Raw genomic sequence first — 13,030 nt, 5'->3', positions numbered from 1 at the left:
TTTTGAGCTGAAGGCAATTAAAAGCACAAGGCAGAGAAAGCTATCTTCTCCCCTTTTTCTGCCTAAAGGCAGGAAATAAATTCTCCTTTTGCTGCAGAGGACTCCCAACTCCTATCAGCCTAGAGAACGGGCACCAGAGGAATCTGCAATCTTACTCCACTATCTTCCTCCCACATATTTACCTTCCTGCACTTGGAAGCCCGAGACGGCTTTTCTCTGCCCTGTCCTTCCTCTACAAACGTGCTGTTCTTTGTTCAAGAGGATTTATAATCTCGCTGATTATTGAGACTGAACCTTGGTCTCGCTGAGGTTCCTCCCTTGTGATGTGCACCCTGCACTTTAATAGCTGTCTGTTTTTCTCGTGTTAATCTTTTTGTTAGAGAGCCACAGCTGAAAACCCAGGACGGGCAGAGGTCAAGTTCTGTCTGCCCTACAGGTGGAAGGCTGGAAAGTCGGGTGGAACAGAACTGGATTCACGCTAGAGAAATTCTCTTCTGGAGCAACTTCTAACTCGGGAAAGTCTGATTTAACGCGTGGGAGATGCCCGGGAGCAAGGGGCGAATGGACCATGTTCCCTGACGGAACAGTGCAGAGCCCTGTGGTTGTGAGAGCCCGTGATCCAAATCAACCTGCTCGCTTTGGAGACGAAGCAACGGAGATCTGGCTGAGTAACTGGCCCAAGGATGCGTGGTATTCTCTGGATCTCCCAAGCTCCCTGGTTATATTTACCATAACAAACACAACTTAAAAATGCAATTTCGTGTCTTTGCTGCTAGCTCGTGAGCCTCAGGAAGGGAGGGATGGTGTCACTCACCGCGAGCCCCCTTGTGCTGACTTCACCACAACCATGGGGGAGGGGCATCTGTCTTCCTTCTGCAACCCAGGAGGCTGGGGGTGCTAGGAAGGGTGTGACAGACTCACCCAGGTATCTCGCGACTGGTCCTTCAACCAGCACAGCGTTCAGAAAAGGCACGCAGTAAATATTTGTTGAATGAATGACAGAAGGAATGAATGGATGGATGAATGAATGAATGAGTGAGTGAGTGAATGAATGGACGAATGGGTGAGTGAGTGAAGCGATGGAGTCAGGATTCCAGTTCAGGGCTAGCCGGCACCTATGCCCCGGCCCTGCCTTCTGCCCGAGCCCCAGAATCTGGCCAGGGCTGTCCCCCAGGTACCGCCAGCACTCAGCTACATCCGCTAAGCATAAATAAATGGCTGCGAGAATAGAGCTGTAGCTCATCTGAACCTCAGTTTCCTGTGGATAAAAATACTTTCTTCACAGAGCTGCCCTGGGGTTTCAGTAAGATGTGAAAGATATGAAAAATTCATGGGCATTACTGCACACGGCAAGACGATGACCGCGCAGGCTCCGGAACTGGTTAAAACGTGGTCTGAATCCCAGGACCGGCGCCTCCTGGCTCTGTGGCCTGGGGCAGGCTCCTTTGCCTCTGCTGGCCTCCGCTTCCACATCTGTGGAATGGGGACCGTAAGAGTACCTATTGCATAGAGTCCTCGTAAGAGGATGAAAAGAAAAAGATCCCATATAAGGCACTTCACATTAATGACTGGGAACTACTTTATTGTCTTTAACATAGAGCAGAAAGTTGAATAAGAAATATCAAGGGGGGGGGGAAGGAAAACAAGTTATGTTACACTGAGTAAAAAAAAAATCCAGACTCGGCACTCTGAATTAAGTTAACATTTTCATCTCTTAAATCGGAATTCAGGTCAACCTCAAATTCTTATTCTGTGGCGTTGACCAGGCCCTCTCGTGGGAGTTTCATACCACACCTGCTGAAATTAGTATCAAAAGGAAAAATACCGGCTCTTCCCAAAGTAAATGGATCTAGTTTCCCAAGCTCTTCCTTCAGAAATGTAGTAGTTGACAGCTTTTTGTACTTTAGAAACTCACTAACCCTATCTATCAATGAGGCAGGCAGTGGACGTTTAGGGGTACGGTCTAAAACTGTGGGGGATAAAACCTCTCTAGGGTTTAAGCTAAAAAAAAAATCAGATTCGAAAATAAGGTACCTTAATGAACACTTCTGTTAGCTGCCCCAGGAAGTCAAAAAAGTTTATAAAGAAAAAAATGGACTAATACATAGCTCCTGTGGCCAGCAGCCTGGGATGGCCCCGGGGACCACCTCCCGGGGTCCTGTTGTCATGTATGCCCCCCACCCCTTGCGTGAGGTCAGCCTGGATGCCTCACTTTTCCTGAACGGAGCCCAAGGGGTTAGGATCTCCCTCCGAGATCACGGTCCCCAAAGCCTGTGCATCCCACGCCTCTCACACATCCTTCCTCACTTGTGCGGAGGGAAGCCAGCGGCCAGGTCAAGAGTTGCCCTACAGAGAGGTCCCGGCAGCTGGGAAACCTCCAGCCAGTGGCCACCCCGCGGGGCAGGACCTCAGCCCCACAGCCCCGCAGAAATGCAGTCCTCCTGCCTCCCCCGCAACCCTGTGAGTGAGCCTGGAGGCACAGGCTCCTCCAGCCAGCCCTCGGATGGGGCTGCAGCCCATGCTTGACTGAGGAGGGCAGGAGAGAGGCGCTGGGCTCAGCCATCCCTGCATTCCTGATCCTCAGATGCTTTAAACTACTAAGCTTTTGTATCAACATGGATGGGACTGGAGGAGATTATGCTGTGTGAAATAAGTCAAAGAGAGAAAGTCAATGATCATATGGTTTCACTTACCTATTACATAAGGAATAGCATGGAGGACATTAGGAGAAGGAAGGGAAAAATGAAGGGAGGGAAATCAGAGCGGGAGATGAACCATGAGAGACTGTGGACTCCAGGAAACAAACTGGTGATTTCAGAGGGGAGGGGGAGGGGTGGGTATGGAGGAGGGCACGGATTGCAGGAGCGCTGGGCGTCATACACAAACGATGAACCACGAACACTACATCAGAAACTGATGATGTACTGTATGGTGACTAACATAACACAGAAAATAATAAACTACTAAACTTTGAGTTAGTTTGGGGCTCAGCAGGGGATAACTAGTACACTAACGATGTCGTGTGTTTACTCTGTCCTAGTCAGTGAGAAGCACTTTATGCGCATCGTAATATGTACGTGCTATCACCACCCCCACTTGACAGGCAGGGAAACTAAGGCACAGGGAACAAAAAACTTCCTCAGCCTCACAGTGTAGATGTGTGCGGGACGGGTGTGCTGAAGATCCACACCTTAGCTGTTACACTTGGACGAGCCACGTGAGCCGATGAACCCCAATTAAATCTTCTGAGGTTAAAAATAAAACACTCAGTGCCAACCAAATCAAATACAGCAAAGGGCTTCGATACTGACTGACATCTACATGCGAAGCCAACCCTTTCCCAACATCAACCTCGGAGTCAAGGTAATTAATATTTTCCCAATGTTATGTCTTTAAAAAGCATATCTGTTTTGCCCCACGAGGGTGGAAGAGCTATTTTTACTTCCTCTTGCGGAGGAAGAGCCTGTCCAGGCTCAGAGAACACAACACCGTCATTCACTGTCCGTGTCCCCACGTTTTTGAGTGGTGATTAGTAGTATTTACGAAAGAAAAAAAAATTCTCCCTCACCACTGAATTGTCTTTCCAAGGACTGGCAGTCCCCCACAGCCCTTGACGTGGGTCCTGACAATGGTGCATAGAACGTGCTCGCCCAGGGGGTCTCTCTCTGCCACTGCCACCTTCCCCCGCCCCCCCCCCCACACTGCTGAGTGCCAGCGCCTGATACTTCCCAGGAGTCCTGCCGTCTCAAACCAGGGCCAACGGGCCCCCTCAAACGACACAGATGTGGACCGTGGACTTGACCATCTGACTACACTTTTTAAAAGGGAAGCGTGGAAGATACAGCCTGAAATCTGAACCCAGGAGTCGGCGTCTCCCAGCCTCTTCTCTAGCTGTCTGTTCTATCACAAAGCAGATTTGTTTTTTGTTCCCTGATGTAATGTCTTGGGGCAATGACATTTCAAATGACTGCTGCAGAGGAAAGGAAAAACGCTGTGAGCGATGCCGGGATCGTGCAGGATGGAGTTAAAAGGAAGCCACATGCTCGCTCGCGTGCGGAGTGATGGGGAGGGATCAAAGGAACCTCAGGGATATAAAGACTCATTTGATTTATGTAAGAGTCAGAAATTCTAAAATTAGGGAAATTGTAGATAAATTGTCAAATAAACTTTGCACATATATAACACACAGGTGTTTAGTTTTTTGTTTTTTGAACATGCGACATTCTGGACACTTCCAAATACATTAAACCATCCCATATTGGTTTCCTGCCTCTCTACTCTTCAGGGGGCTGCAGGGGCAATTTTAGGCATAAAATACCTAGGATGCGAGAGCGAATGGAGAAAAGGCCTGAAAGCGCCCGGATTTTATACCAATGTCGACCCCGATTGTTACCGATCTGCTGGAATGTCACATTATCCAACCCGCGGCCACAGACTGACTTGGAACAGGAACAGGCAGAAACACCGCCAAGTACCTACAGCCTTGTGAGACCCCGCAGTGCATACCGGCCTTGCTCGCCTGGACCTCAGAAACATCTCAGTCATCAGTTACTACTGGATGGTGTCTTGGCTACCAACGCACAAGCCCGGGGAGGGCCCGTCCGGGACCTGCCGTTTGGCTACATACAGACTGAGCAGCTGCTGAAGAGGCTGTGGACGACGGCCCCGGGACGCAACCCCGTGTTAAAGTCCACGCCCTTATCTCCTGTGTCACCTCCCAGAGGCGCGGGCTCCAAGGCTGACAGCCAATCATCCAGCCTTCCAACTACAAGGTCAAACACCACTCAGAGGAGGGAGGCACCGGACCAGGAGCCTGACACTATTTTAGACTCGAGGAAACCAAGGCACAGATCTGGCTCAAAATGGAGCCCAAGGACCAATTATTCAATATTTTCCCGGCACAACCAGGGCTCTGGTCAGGTGAAAACCCCTCCCAGGTAGCACAAGGGTCCTCAACCTCGACTCTCAATTAGAGTCACCTCGGGGAGCTTTTCAGACAACTCTTTCCAGGCGGTTCCCAGCCCAAGACTGCAGTTGGTCAGGGTGGCCCGGGGTCCGGATGATTTTAAGTCTCCCGTGGGACTCTCCCGGACAGCTACGGTGCGACCGGGCTTGGGGTCTTCTCGGATACAACGAATTCAAAGCCGCTGCTCAAACTCCTTTTATGGCTCTCAGAATATTTCTGCTACTGAAAGAAAAGCATGTCTATGTCACAGGTCCGAAGTGGGCATTTGTCTTAAGGAAGGTGAGTTTATTCACTAGAGAAGAGTAAATGTCCTGATGATTCATATTTTCTGACTTAGCCTTCGGGCAAAGCTCCGTCAGCTAAATATGCATTCGTGTTTCCGACAACAAGAAAAGCGGCATTCAACAAAAAAACAGAAAAGCAGCATTCGCGTCTATTACCCTATGCAACCGTTCTGGCTGTCTGCAAACTCACAGCATATTACATGAGAACCAAATGTCTGCTTAGCTTGATAAGGACTGAATAAGCATTCTTCTAGGGAACCAACGACCATGGCCAACAAGCCCAAGCACATGTGGTCACTGGTTCAAAGCCCTATTTTGCTTTCTCAGGAAAAAAAAAAAAAAAAAAAGTCTTGCAAAAAGAGAACAGTAATGGGATACGCTAGTTAATATTTGTACAGGAGAAAATAATCTTTTCTTTTTTTCTTTTTTTTTTTCAGAGAGGGAGAGAGAGAGGTGGGAAGGGCAGAGGGAGAGGGAGAGAATATTTTTATTTATTTGACACAGAGAGAGAGAGAGAGAGAGAGATCACAAGTAGGCAGAGAGGCAGACAGAGAGAGGGAGAAGCAGGCTCCCTGCTGAGCAGAGAGCCCAATGTGGGGCTCGATCCCAGGACCCTGTGATCATGACCCGAGCTGAAGGCAGAGGCTTAACCCACTGAGCCACCCAGTTGCCCCAAGAGGGAAAGAATCTTAAGCAGGCTCCACGCCCAGCATGGAACGTGACCCAGTACTCTGTCTCGGGACCCTGAGATCATGACCTGAGCCAAAATCAAGAGTCAGACACTTAATTGACTGAGCCACCCGTGCTTGAAAGTAATCTTTTTTAAAAAGAATATTTTATTTATTTATTTGACAGAGAGAGATCACAAGTAGGCAGAGAGGCAGGCAGAGAGAGAGGGGGGAGGCAGGCTCCCTGCTGAGCAGACAGCCTGATGCGGGGCTCGACCCCAGGACTCTGGGATCTCGACCTGAGCCAAAAGCAGATGCTTAACCCACTGAGCCACCCAGGCGCTCCTCGAAAATAATCTTTTAAAAACTTTTCATTCATTTATAATGGTGTGAACTCTCTAGTAATATTGCTTGAAGCTGATGGTACAGTTTCAGGTGTTTTTTAGATAAGCATTTAATGAACACATTTATTGTAAATTTTTTACAGCCCTGACGATGACCGGGCTAACAATGACAAACTTTACCTATCAGACCTAAGTGTTATGGTTAGAAAACGGCTTCTGACATAAATTCCCAAACGAATTGGTGGTTTAGATCAATTTCTATCAGGACTATGGTTAGAGAGTAGGAGGAGCACTGGGAAAGAAGTTGGCACAGTCTTTTTCCTTCATACCCTCTGCATGGTCTGGATGTTTGTGTTCCCCCCAAATTCACAGGTTGACATCCTAACCCCTGAAGGTAATGGTATGAGGGGGGAAGGCCTTTAGGGGGTATTCAGGTCATGACGGGGGAGAGGCCCCCCCGACCCCAGCTTCCCCATCCCTTCTACCGAAGCAGGACAGAGTGAGAGGTCCGCAGCCCGGGAGAGGACCATCGCTGACCACACTGGCTTCCAGAGCGGTGAGAAACATGCGTCCATTCCTAATTCGCCCCCCAGTCTATGGTATGTGGTTCTAGCGGCCCTACCAGGCTAATCGGCACTCCTCCAGGTGACCCTCCGAGGGACTGGTTCAGGAGAGGGCATGGCCAGCCCCCCAGCACAGGGACCTCAGAGGAGGGAGACGCAGGGAGCCGTCTGCCCACTCGGGAAAGGCGACACTGACCAGAAGCAGAAGGATATGTTCATTTCACTATCCAAAGGAGGGATCGGGCCGCTTGAGGGAGAAGGGCCTCGAAAATAATAAGGCTGCTAGAAGCCACACTTTCCCACCTAGAGGGGTGATTTTAGCTACAGGAGACATTCCTTCTACTGGAAGGCTCACCATAAGCCCCACACAGTGATTTCTCCTCTCCCCGTCCCTGATGGCGGAGCTCTTTGCTTTCAGGGCCTGGGCCTCCTTCAGCCCAGTGAATGTTGTGTCTTCACCGATTACCTTAGGGGGAGCTTAGGGATGTGCGAGCAACACTGCACAAAGCCCCCCTGCCCCCCCCACAAGCTCCAGACAATGCCCCCACCCAAATTCAAACACCTTCATAGCTCCCCTGGACAACAAAGGGCAAGAGCTAACAAAGGGGTCTCCTTGCTTCCTCTCTTGATCACCCACCCTCCGTCCCCAAGAGACATTCTCCACCTCTGCTAGCTGTTAGAGTAACATCCCAATCCCTCTCAGGGCCACCAAGGCCCCCCATGGAACCATTCCCCAGCTGTGTCTAACCTCAGCCACCCCCCTACCATCTCTCACTTGGCCAAGAGGCGCCCTTCACACCCTCTGAATACAGTCAGTTCACCATCTCCCTAGAACTTCTGGCTTTGCTGTTCCCTTCTGCGCCCTCTGCCTGGATGCCGGCCACACAAATCCACGCAAGGAGCTTCTTTCTGCCAGCCAAGTGCAAGCTGAGCCTAGGGACCTTCCGGGGCCACTCACTCTACAGCGGCCCCGTGCTGACCCCTCTCTGCATGTCCTCTTTGCCTAAACTGACCCTCTCTATACCCTTCTCTGGGCTCTGGAAGGCTGACCCCACCTATGGACTGCAACTACTGGGGCTCCTTGGCCTCCTGGCTGCCAGCTGGTTTCCACCAATGAGACCAGAAAGCCAGGGTGAGTGGGGTATTTCCTCCCTGCCACTCCCAGCTGTAGCATCCTGATCCCACACCCCTTCACTCCCGCAGCTCCGGCCCGGCCACCAGCTGCTCTCCTGGGTCTTGGACTTGGCAGTGTGGCCTCCTCCCCTCCATCCAACACCCGTCCCCACCCCAGCTGTCTCCCTTAGTCCTGCCCCAGTTCATCCCCAATTCGAACCACCACGGTGTCCCTGTTAGGACTGGTAGGACTCAGCCCCTGTCCTCTCCTTGGTCACTCTCTAGCATATTATCCTACATTATGTTCTCTACTGTACTTGTCTCCTCTAATCCGAAATTACCTTGTTCACTTATTTTTCTCAGTTATCTGACGTGCCCCCACTTCAACCACTAGAACATAAGCAGGAAGTTCACCGTGTTCACCGCTCTTCCCCATGGGCCTAAACCAGTACCTGGGACGTAAGAAGCATTCAGTACACAGCAAAAAAAATAAATAAAAGACTGAATGCTAAGCCCTCGGTCTCTCCTCAAACCAAAACCTTGTCAGAAAGCTCTTCCCTGATCATCTGACGTAAAACAATCTCCCTCCCCTCCCAGACCTCCAGGTCCTCCTCCCCCATCACCTCCATCTTACTTTTTTCCTATAGCACGATGATCTCCTGACATGTTTAATACTCGTTGACAGTCTGTTGCCCCACAACAGAAAGGCCAGCCCTGGAGGGAGGGTCGTGATTCCATTCACTGCTGTCCCTCAGAGCCTAGAACAGTGCCTGGCCCAAGCAGAGTCTCAACCATTTCTTAAAATGAACAGTTAGCAAAGTGGACAAAATTTCATACAAAGCAATTTCAGGAATGTTCCCTGCACTTTCTGGAAAGACCATAAAGCTAGGAATCGCTAGACACCCAAGTAAATAAGCACAACCTTACACGACCTGACCTGCTCCATTAAAAAGACAGCCTCAGACCCCTAGGAAAGAGACTTGATATGCTGGCTAGACCTTGGCCTTGAGAAGAGAAAAAGGTTTTAGAAAAAGATGAGCGAGACCCTGCATTTATGACAACTGTTGCTTTAGAAAGCATGCACGGAGCTCCCCTAAGCCTACAGCCGATGTAAATCCTTTCTGAAAGTGGATGGGCACAGAAATTACCAATAAATGGGACGCGAGCAGGCCATTCTCTGTTCCACAGTGGTGTTCCTCTTGGCAGCAGCCTTCAGCTACAAGTTCATTGCCAGTATAGGCAGACTCAGAGCCAAGCATGGAAAGCATCACTTTTTTTGACAGCTGCTCTCCTCATGAGGCATATCTCTCAACGACAGGCTTTATTCTGCAATGCCTACGTTTTCCAAATTTTATTCTGCACACTAATTGCAGATTTGAAATAAATGCCTCCTCCCCGCCACCACCGTCGATTACTCATACCTGCCCCCTCAGCCTCCTAAGTTTCTAAACTGGGTAGAATTAAAAAACAAAAAAGCAAAAAAAAAAAAAAAATCCCAAAAAACAACAACAAAAAAACCCCAAAAACAAAAACAACAAAACCCAAAAAACCCAGCTCTGCACATACTGAGTGTCCTGACGGTGGCATGTTACCCATTCTGGGGCGAGATTCCTATTCTGAAGGCCTAGAGAATGGGTCCCTTCCGCCCAACACCATTCCACCAAAACTGGCCAGCCACAGGATAATGAGCAACCGAAGATTCTCACCCAAACATTGGCTTTTCTTCCAATAGTGCAGATTGGGAATGCAGAGACGTTGTCCTATTTATGAGCAGTGAATCACGTCGCCGCTCCACGTCTGTTTCCTGCTCCCTATGAATGAGGGGGAGCCCCTTCCCCAAAGGAATAAGTGCAGAGCGACGGTACTTGCCCCAGGGTGGCAGTGTGAGCTCAGGACCACTCCAGGTGCCAGTTCATCCCTGACTGTCCCTTACTTCATGTCCCCCACCTTACTATCCCCACCGAGTAGACACACCCGGGGTCACGGGCGTCCCCACGAGGCGGTGACCAGCCCCGGTCTAAGGCGAGGCGCTGAGAGACCCTGCGCCCGGTGTGCGCGCGGCCCGGCAGGTGCTCTGGGACCCAGGACCCTCGGGGAGCGCGCCCCCGCCCCCGCCCGGCCAGGAGCTGACCCTGGCAGGGCGGCCGGGGGTCGCCTCTCGGCCCCGCCAGCGGCCCGGCTGGAGAGGCTGCCCCGAGCCGGCCGGGACCTGAGCGCCGCGACCCGCGCCGCCTCCTCCGGGCAACAAGTGTCCGCCCTCCCCCGGACGGCCCGCCCGGCCCGGCCCTCACCCGGCACAGGCCGTCCACGAACACGCGCGGGTCCAGGTGGCAGGCGATGGTGGCGCTGGGCAGGTCCTGCAGGTCCACCTCCTCCATCTCGCAGTCGATGAAGCTCCAGTCGCCGCCGCCCTCGTCGGCCTCGGCCGCCCCCGAGAACGGCGCGAAGGGCCGCAGCGTCACCCCCGGCTGCGCTCGCGATTCGGCCGCTTCGGCCGCCGCCCGGAGCCGGGGCCCGGCCACAGCGTCCTCCATCCCCGCGCCGGAGCCCGCGCGTCCCCGTGCGCCCCCGTCGGCTGAGGCGGGCTCGAGCGCGCGCTCTTCGCGCTCTCCCGCCCGCCGACTCCGCGGTTAAACCCCTCCGGCTGCCGTCACAGCCGGCGGCGGTCACCACGGCTCCCCCGGACGCGGCCTTCGCACGCCGGCCCCGCCCAACCCCGGGGGTGGAGCTCTGGAGGACTTAGCGGCGGGCCCTTTAAGGCGGCCCCCGCTGGGCCATTGTATCCCGCCCCTCCAGGAGAGAAAGCCAATAAAAGAACGGAATTCTCCTCACGTGATTCTCATTCTGCCGCCCTCAGTCCGAAGCCCGAGGGTGGCCATGCTGGTTAGGGGCAAAGGCCCCTTCAGCAAGTTCCGCTTTTCCGACAGCTGGTGTCAGCTGAATGGCACCAGGCAGTGTCTTGGGCGCCCGGATGATAGCTGCAGAGGCAGAGCTGCTCTGGTTCCCCTGCAGTGACGCTTTGAGGCACATAGGCCAACTTTGGGGGATTCAAGGGAGATCCAGTTTCGGCTATGGCTCTGTGGCCATTGGCAAGTGGTTAGGTGCTTACCGTATATTATCATATAGTCGCAATAAGTATTGAACTAGACCGTGACGACAATACCTTTTATATATACTTTATATATACTTTTATATATACGTATTCGTCATTATATCATTGTTCAAAATTTATATAACCAGAAGTAAATTTTTGAGTTACCACTATGTGCTGTGTACAAAAGGAGATAATAAAAGGAGCAAAATAACGGTGCTTGCATTTGTGGAATTCATAGAGGGAAAGCACAAGTTCTCAAATAAACCTCTTCTCCCTACAAAATAGATAGAATTCCTTCACCGTGAAAGACAACGTGATGCAATGAAGACTTGGGTCTGAATTTCAGCTTCGCTGTTAATTACTTGGACGAGTAACTTGAGTCTTAGTTTCCTTATCTGAAAAACGAGGTCATATGTGGTAGGAGTCCAGTAAGGGCCAGATACATGGTAACTCTGTTTATGTGTAGATTTCTTTGGAAGGTGTGAAATCAGACCTGTATTTTCTCCTAAAGTGGGCTTACTCAATTTAGTTAAGAACTGTAACTGAATATAATAAAAGACATATCCAACTAATAGCTGTGATTTATTCAGAACATATCATGTGCTGTGGTTCCCACTGTGACAATCTCGCAGGGTTTGTGGCCACTAGGAGCTTAAAGTAGTAATATACATACAGAGATAACTCATGAACTAGAATGTGATACAAAGATCAAGAAATATAGGAACTACCCTACATTGCTGGTGGGAATATAAAATAGTGCAGTCACTTTGGAAAAACAATCTGGCAGGTCCCCAAAAAGTTAGCAATAGAACTACTCTGGGACTCAGCAATTCCTCTCTAGGTATGAACCCAAGAGAAATGAAAACGTATGTTGAAAAAAAAAGAAAGAAGGAAAGAAAGAAAATGTCTGTGCACACAAAACCTATATTCAAAGGTTTATAACATCCTTATTAAAATAGCCCCACTGTCCAGAGTGTGGAGCCTGCTTAGGGCTCTCTCTCCGGGTGCCTGGGTGACTCAGTGGGTTAAGCCTTCACCTTCAGCTCAGGTCATGATCTCAGAGTCCTGGGATCGAGCCCCACATGGGCTCTCTGCTCAGCGGGGAGCCTGCTTCCCCCTCTCTCTCTGCCTACTTGTGATCTCTCTCTGTCAAATAAATAAATAAAATCTTAAAAAAAAAAAAAAAGGATTCTCTCTCTCTCTCTCTCTTCCTCTGCCCCGACCCCCCTTTCCCCCCTGCTGGTGCTTTCTCTCCTCTCTCTAAAAATAAATAAAACAAAACAAAATAAAAAATAAATAAATAGAAACAGCACCAAAGTGGAAATAACCCAAATGTTCATTAGCAGATGAATGGGTATCTGTCCATCCATACAATGGAATATTATTCAACCATAAAAAGGAACGAAGTTCTGATAAACACAACCACATGATGGGCCTTGAAAACACTAAGCTGAGTGAAAGAAGCCAGTCACAAAAACCACATACTATGTTATCCCATTTATACGAAATGTCCAAGAGAGGCAAATCCATAGAGACAGAAGGTAGTTCAGTGGTTGTCAAGGGCTGGGAGAGGAGAGAAGACGCAGTAAGGGCTAAAGGGTATTTTTTTTTTCCTTGGAGGTGGGTAAAGAAAATGTTCTAAAATTGGACTATGGTGATGTTTGCACAACTCCATGAATATACTAAAAGTCACTGAATTGAACTTTCTTTTTTTTCCTTTTTAAAGATTTATTTATTTATTTGACAGACAGAGATTACAAGTAGGCAGAGAGGCAGGCAGAGAGAGAGAGGAGGAAGCAGGCTCCCTGCTGAGCAGAGAGCCCGATGCGGGGCTTGATTCCAGGACCCTGAGATCAGGACCTTTGCGGAAGGCAGAGGACCAACCCACTGAGCCACCCAGGCACCCCTCCTGAATTGTACTTTCAAGAGCAACTTTTACGGAATGTGAATTATATCTCAATAAATCTAGTGTTTACAAATAGAGAATGTGCTAACGGT

The 13,030-nt window shown here is 50.2% G+C and overlaps 1 protein-coding gene across 1 annotated transcript in view; it reads right to left on the bottom strand.

Annotated features, from left to right (window-relative positions):
• The window catches only part of RCAN1 (regulator of calcineurin 1), a 93,926-nt gene extending 83,439 nt beyond the window's left edge, over nt 1-10,487 (bottom strand). The window contains exon 1 of the mRNA XM_044250974.1: nt 10,230-10,487. Within this exon, the coding sequence (XP_044106909.1) occupies nt 10,230-10,472 (243 nt within the window). The 5' untranslated portion in view covers nt 10,473-10,487. The remainder of the gene's footprint in view (nt 1-10,229) is intronic.
• Between the last annotated feature and the right edge of the window lie 2,543 nt (nt 10,488-13,030).

This window comes from Neovison vison, chromosome 6, assembly GCF_020171115.1.
Source record: "Neovison vison isolate M4711 chromosome 6, ASM_NN_V1, whole genome shotgun sequence".
Classification (NCBI taxonomy): Eukaryota; Metazoa; Chordata; class Mammalia; order Carnivora; family Mustelidae; genus Neogale; species Neogale vison.
The sequence above is the reverse complement of the archived record's forward strand: the minus strand, read 5'-3'. Positions and strand labels throughout refer to the sequence as shown.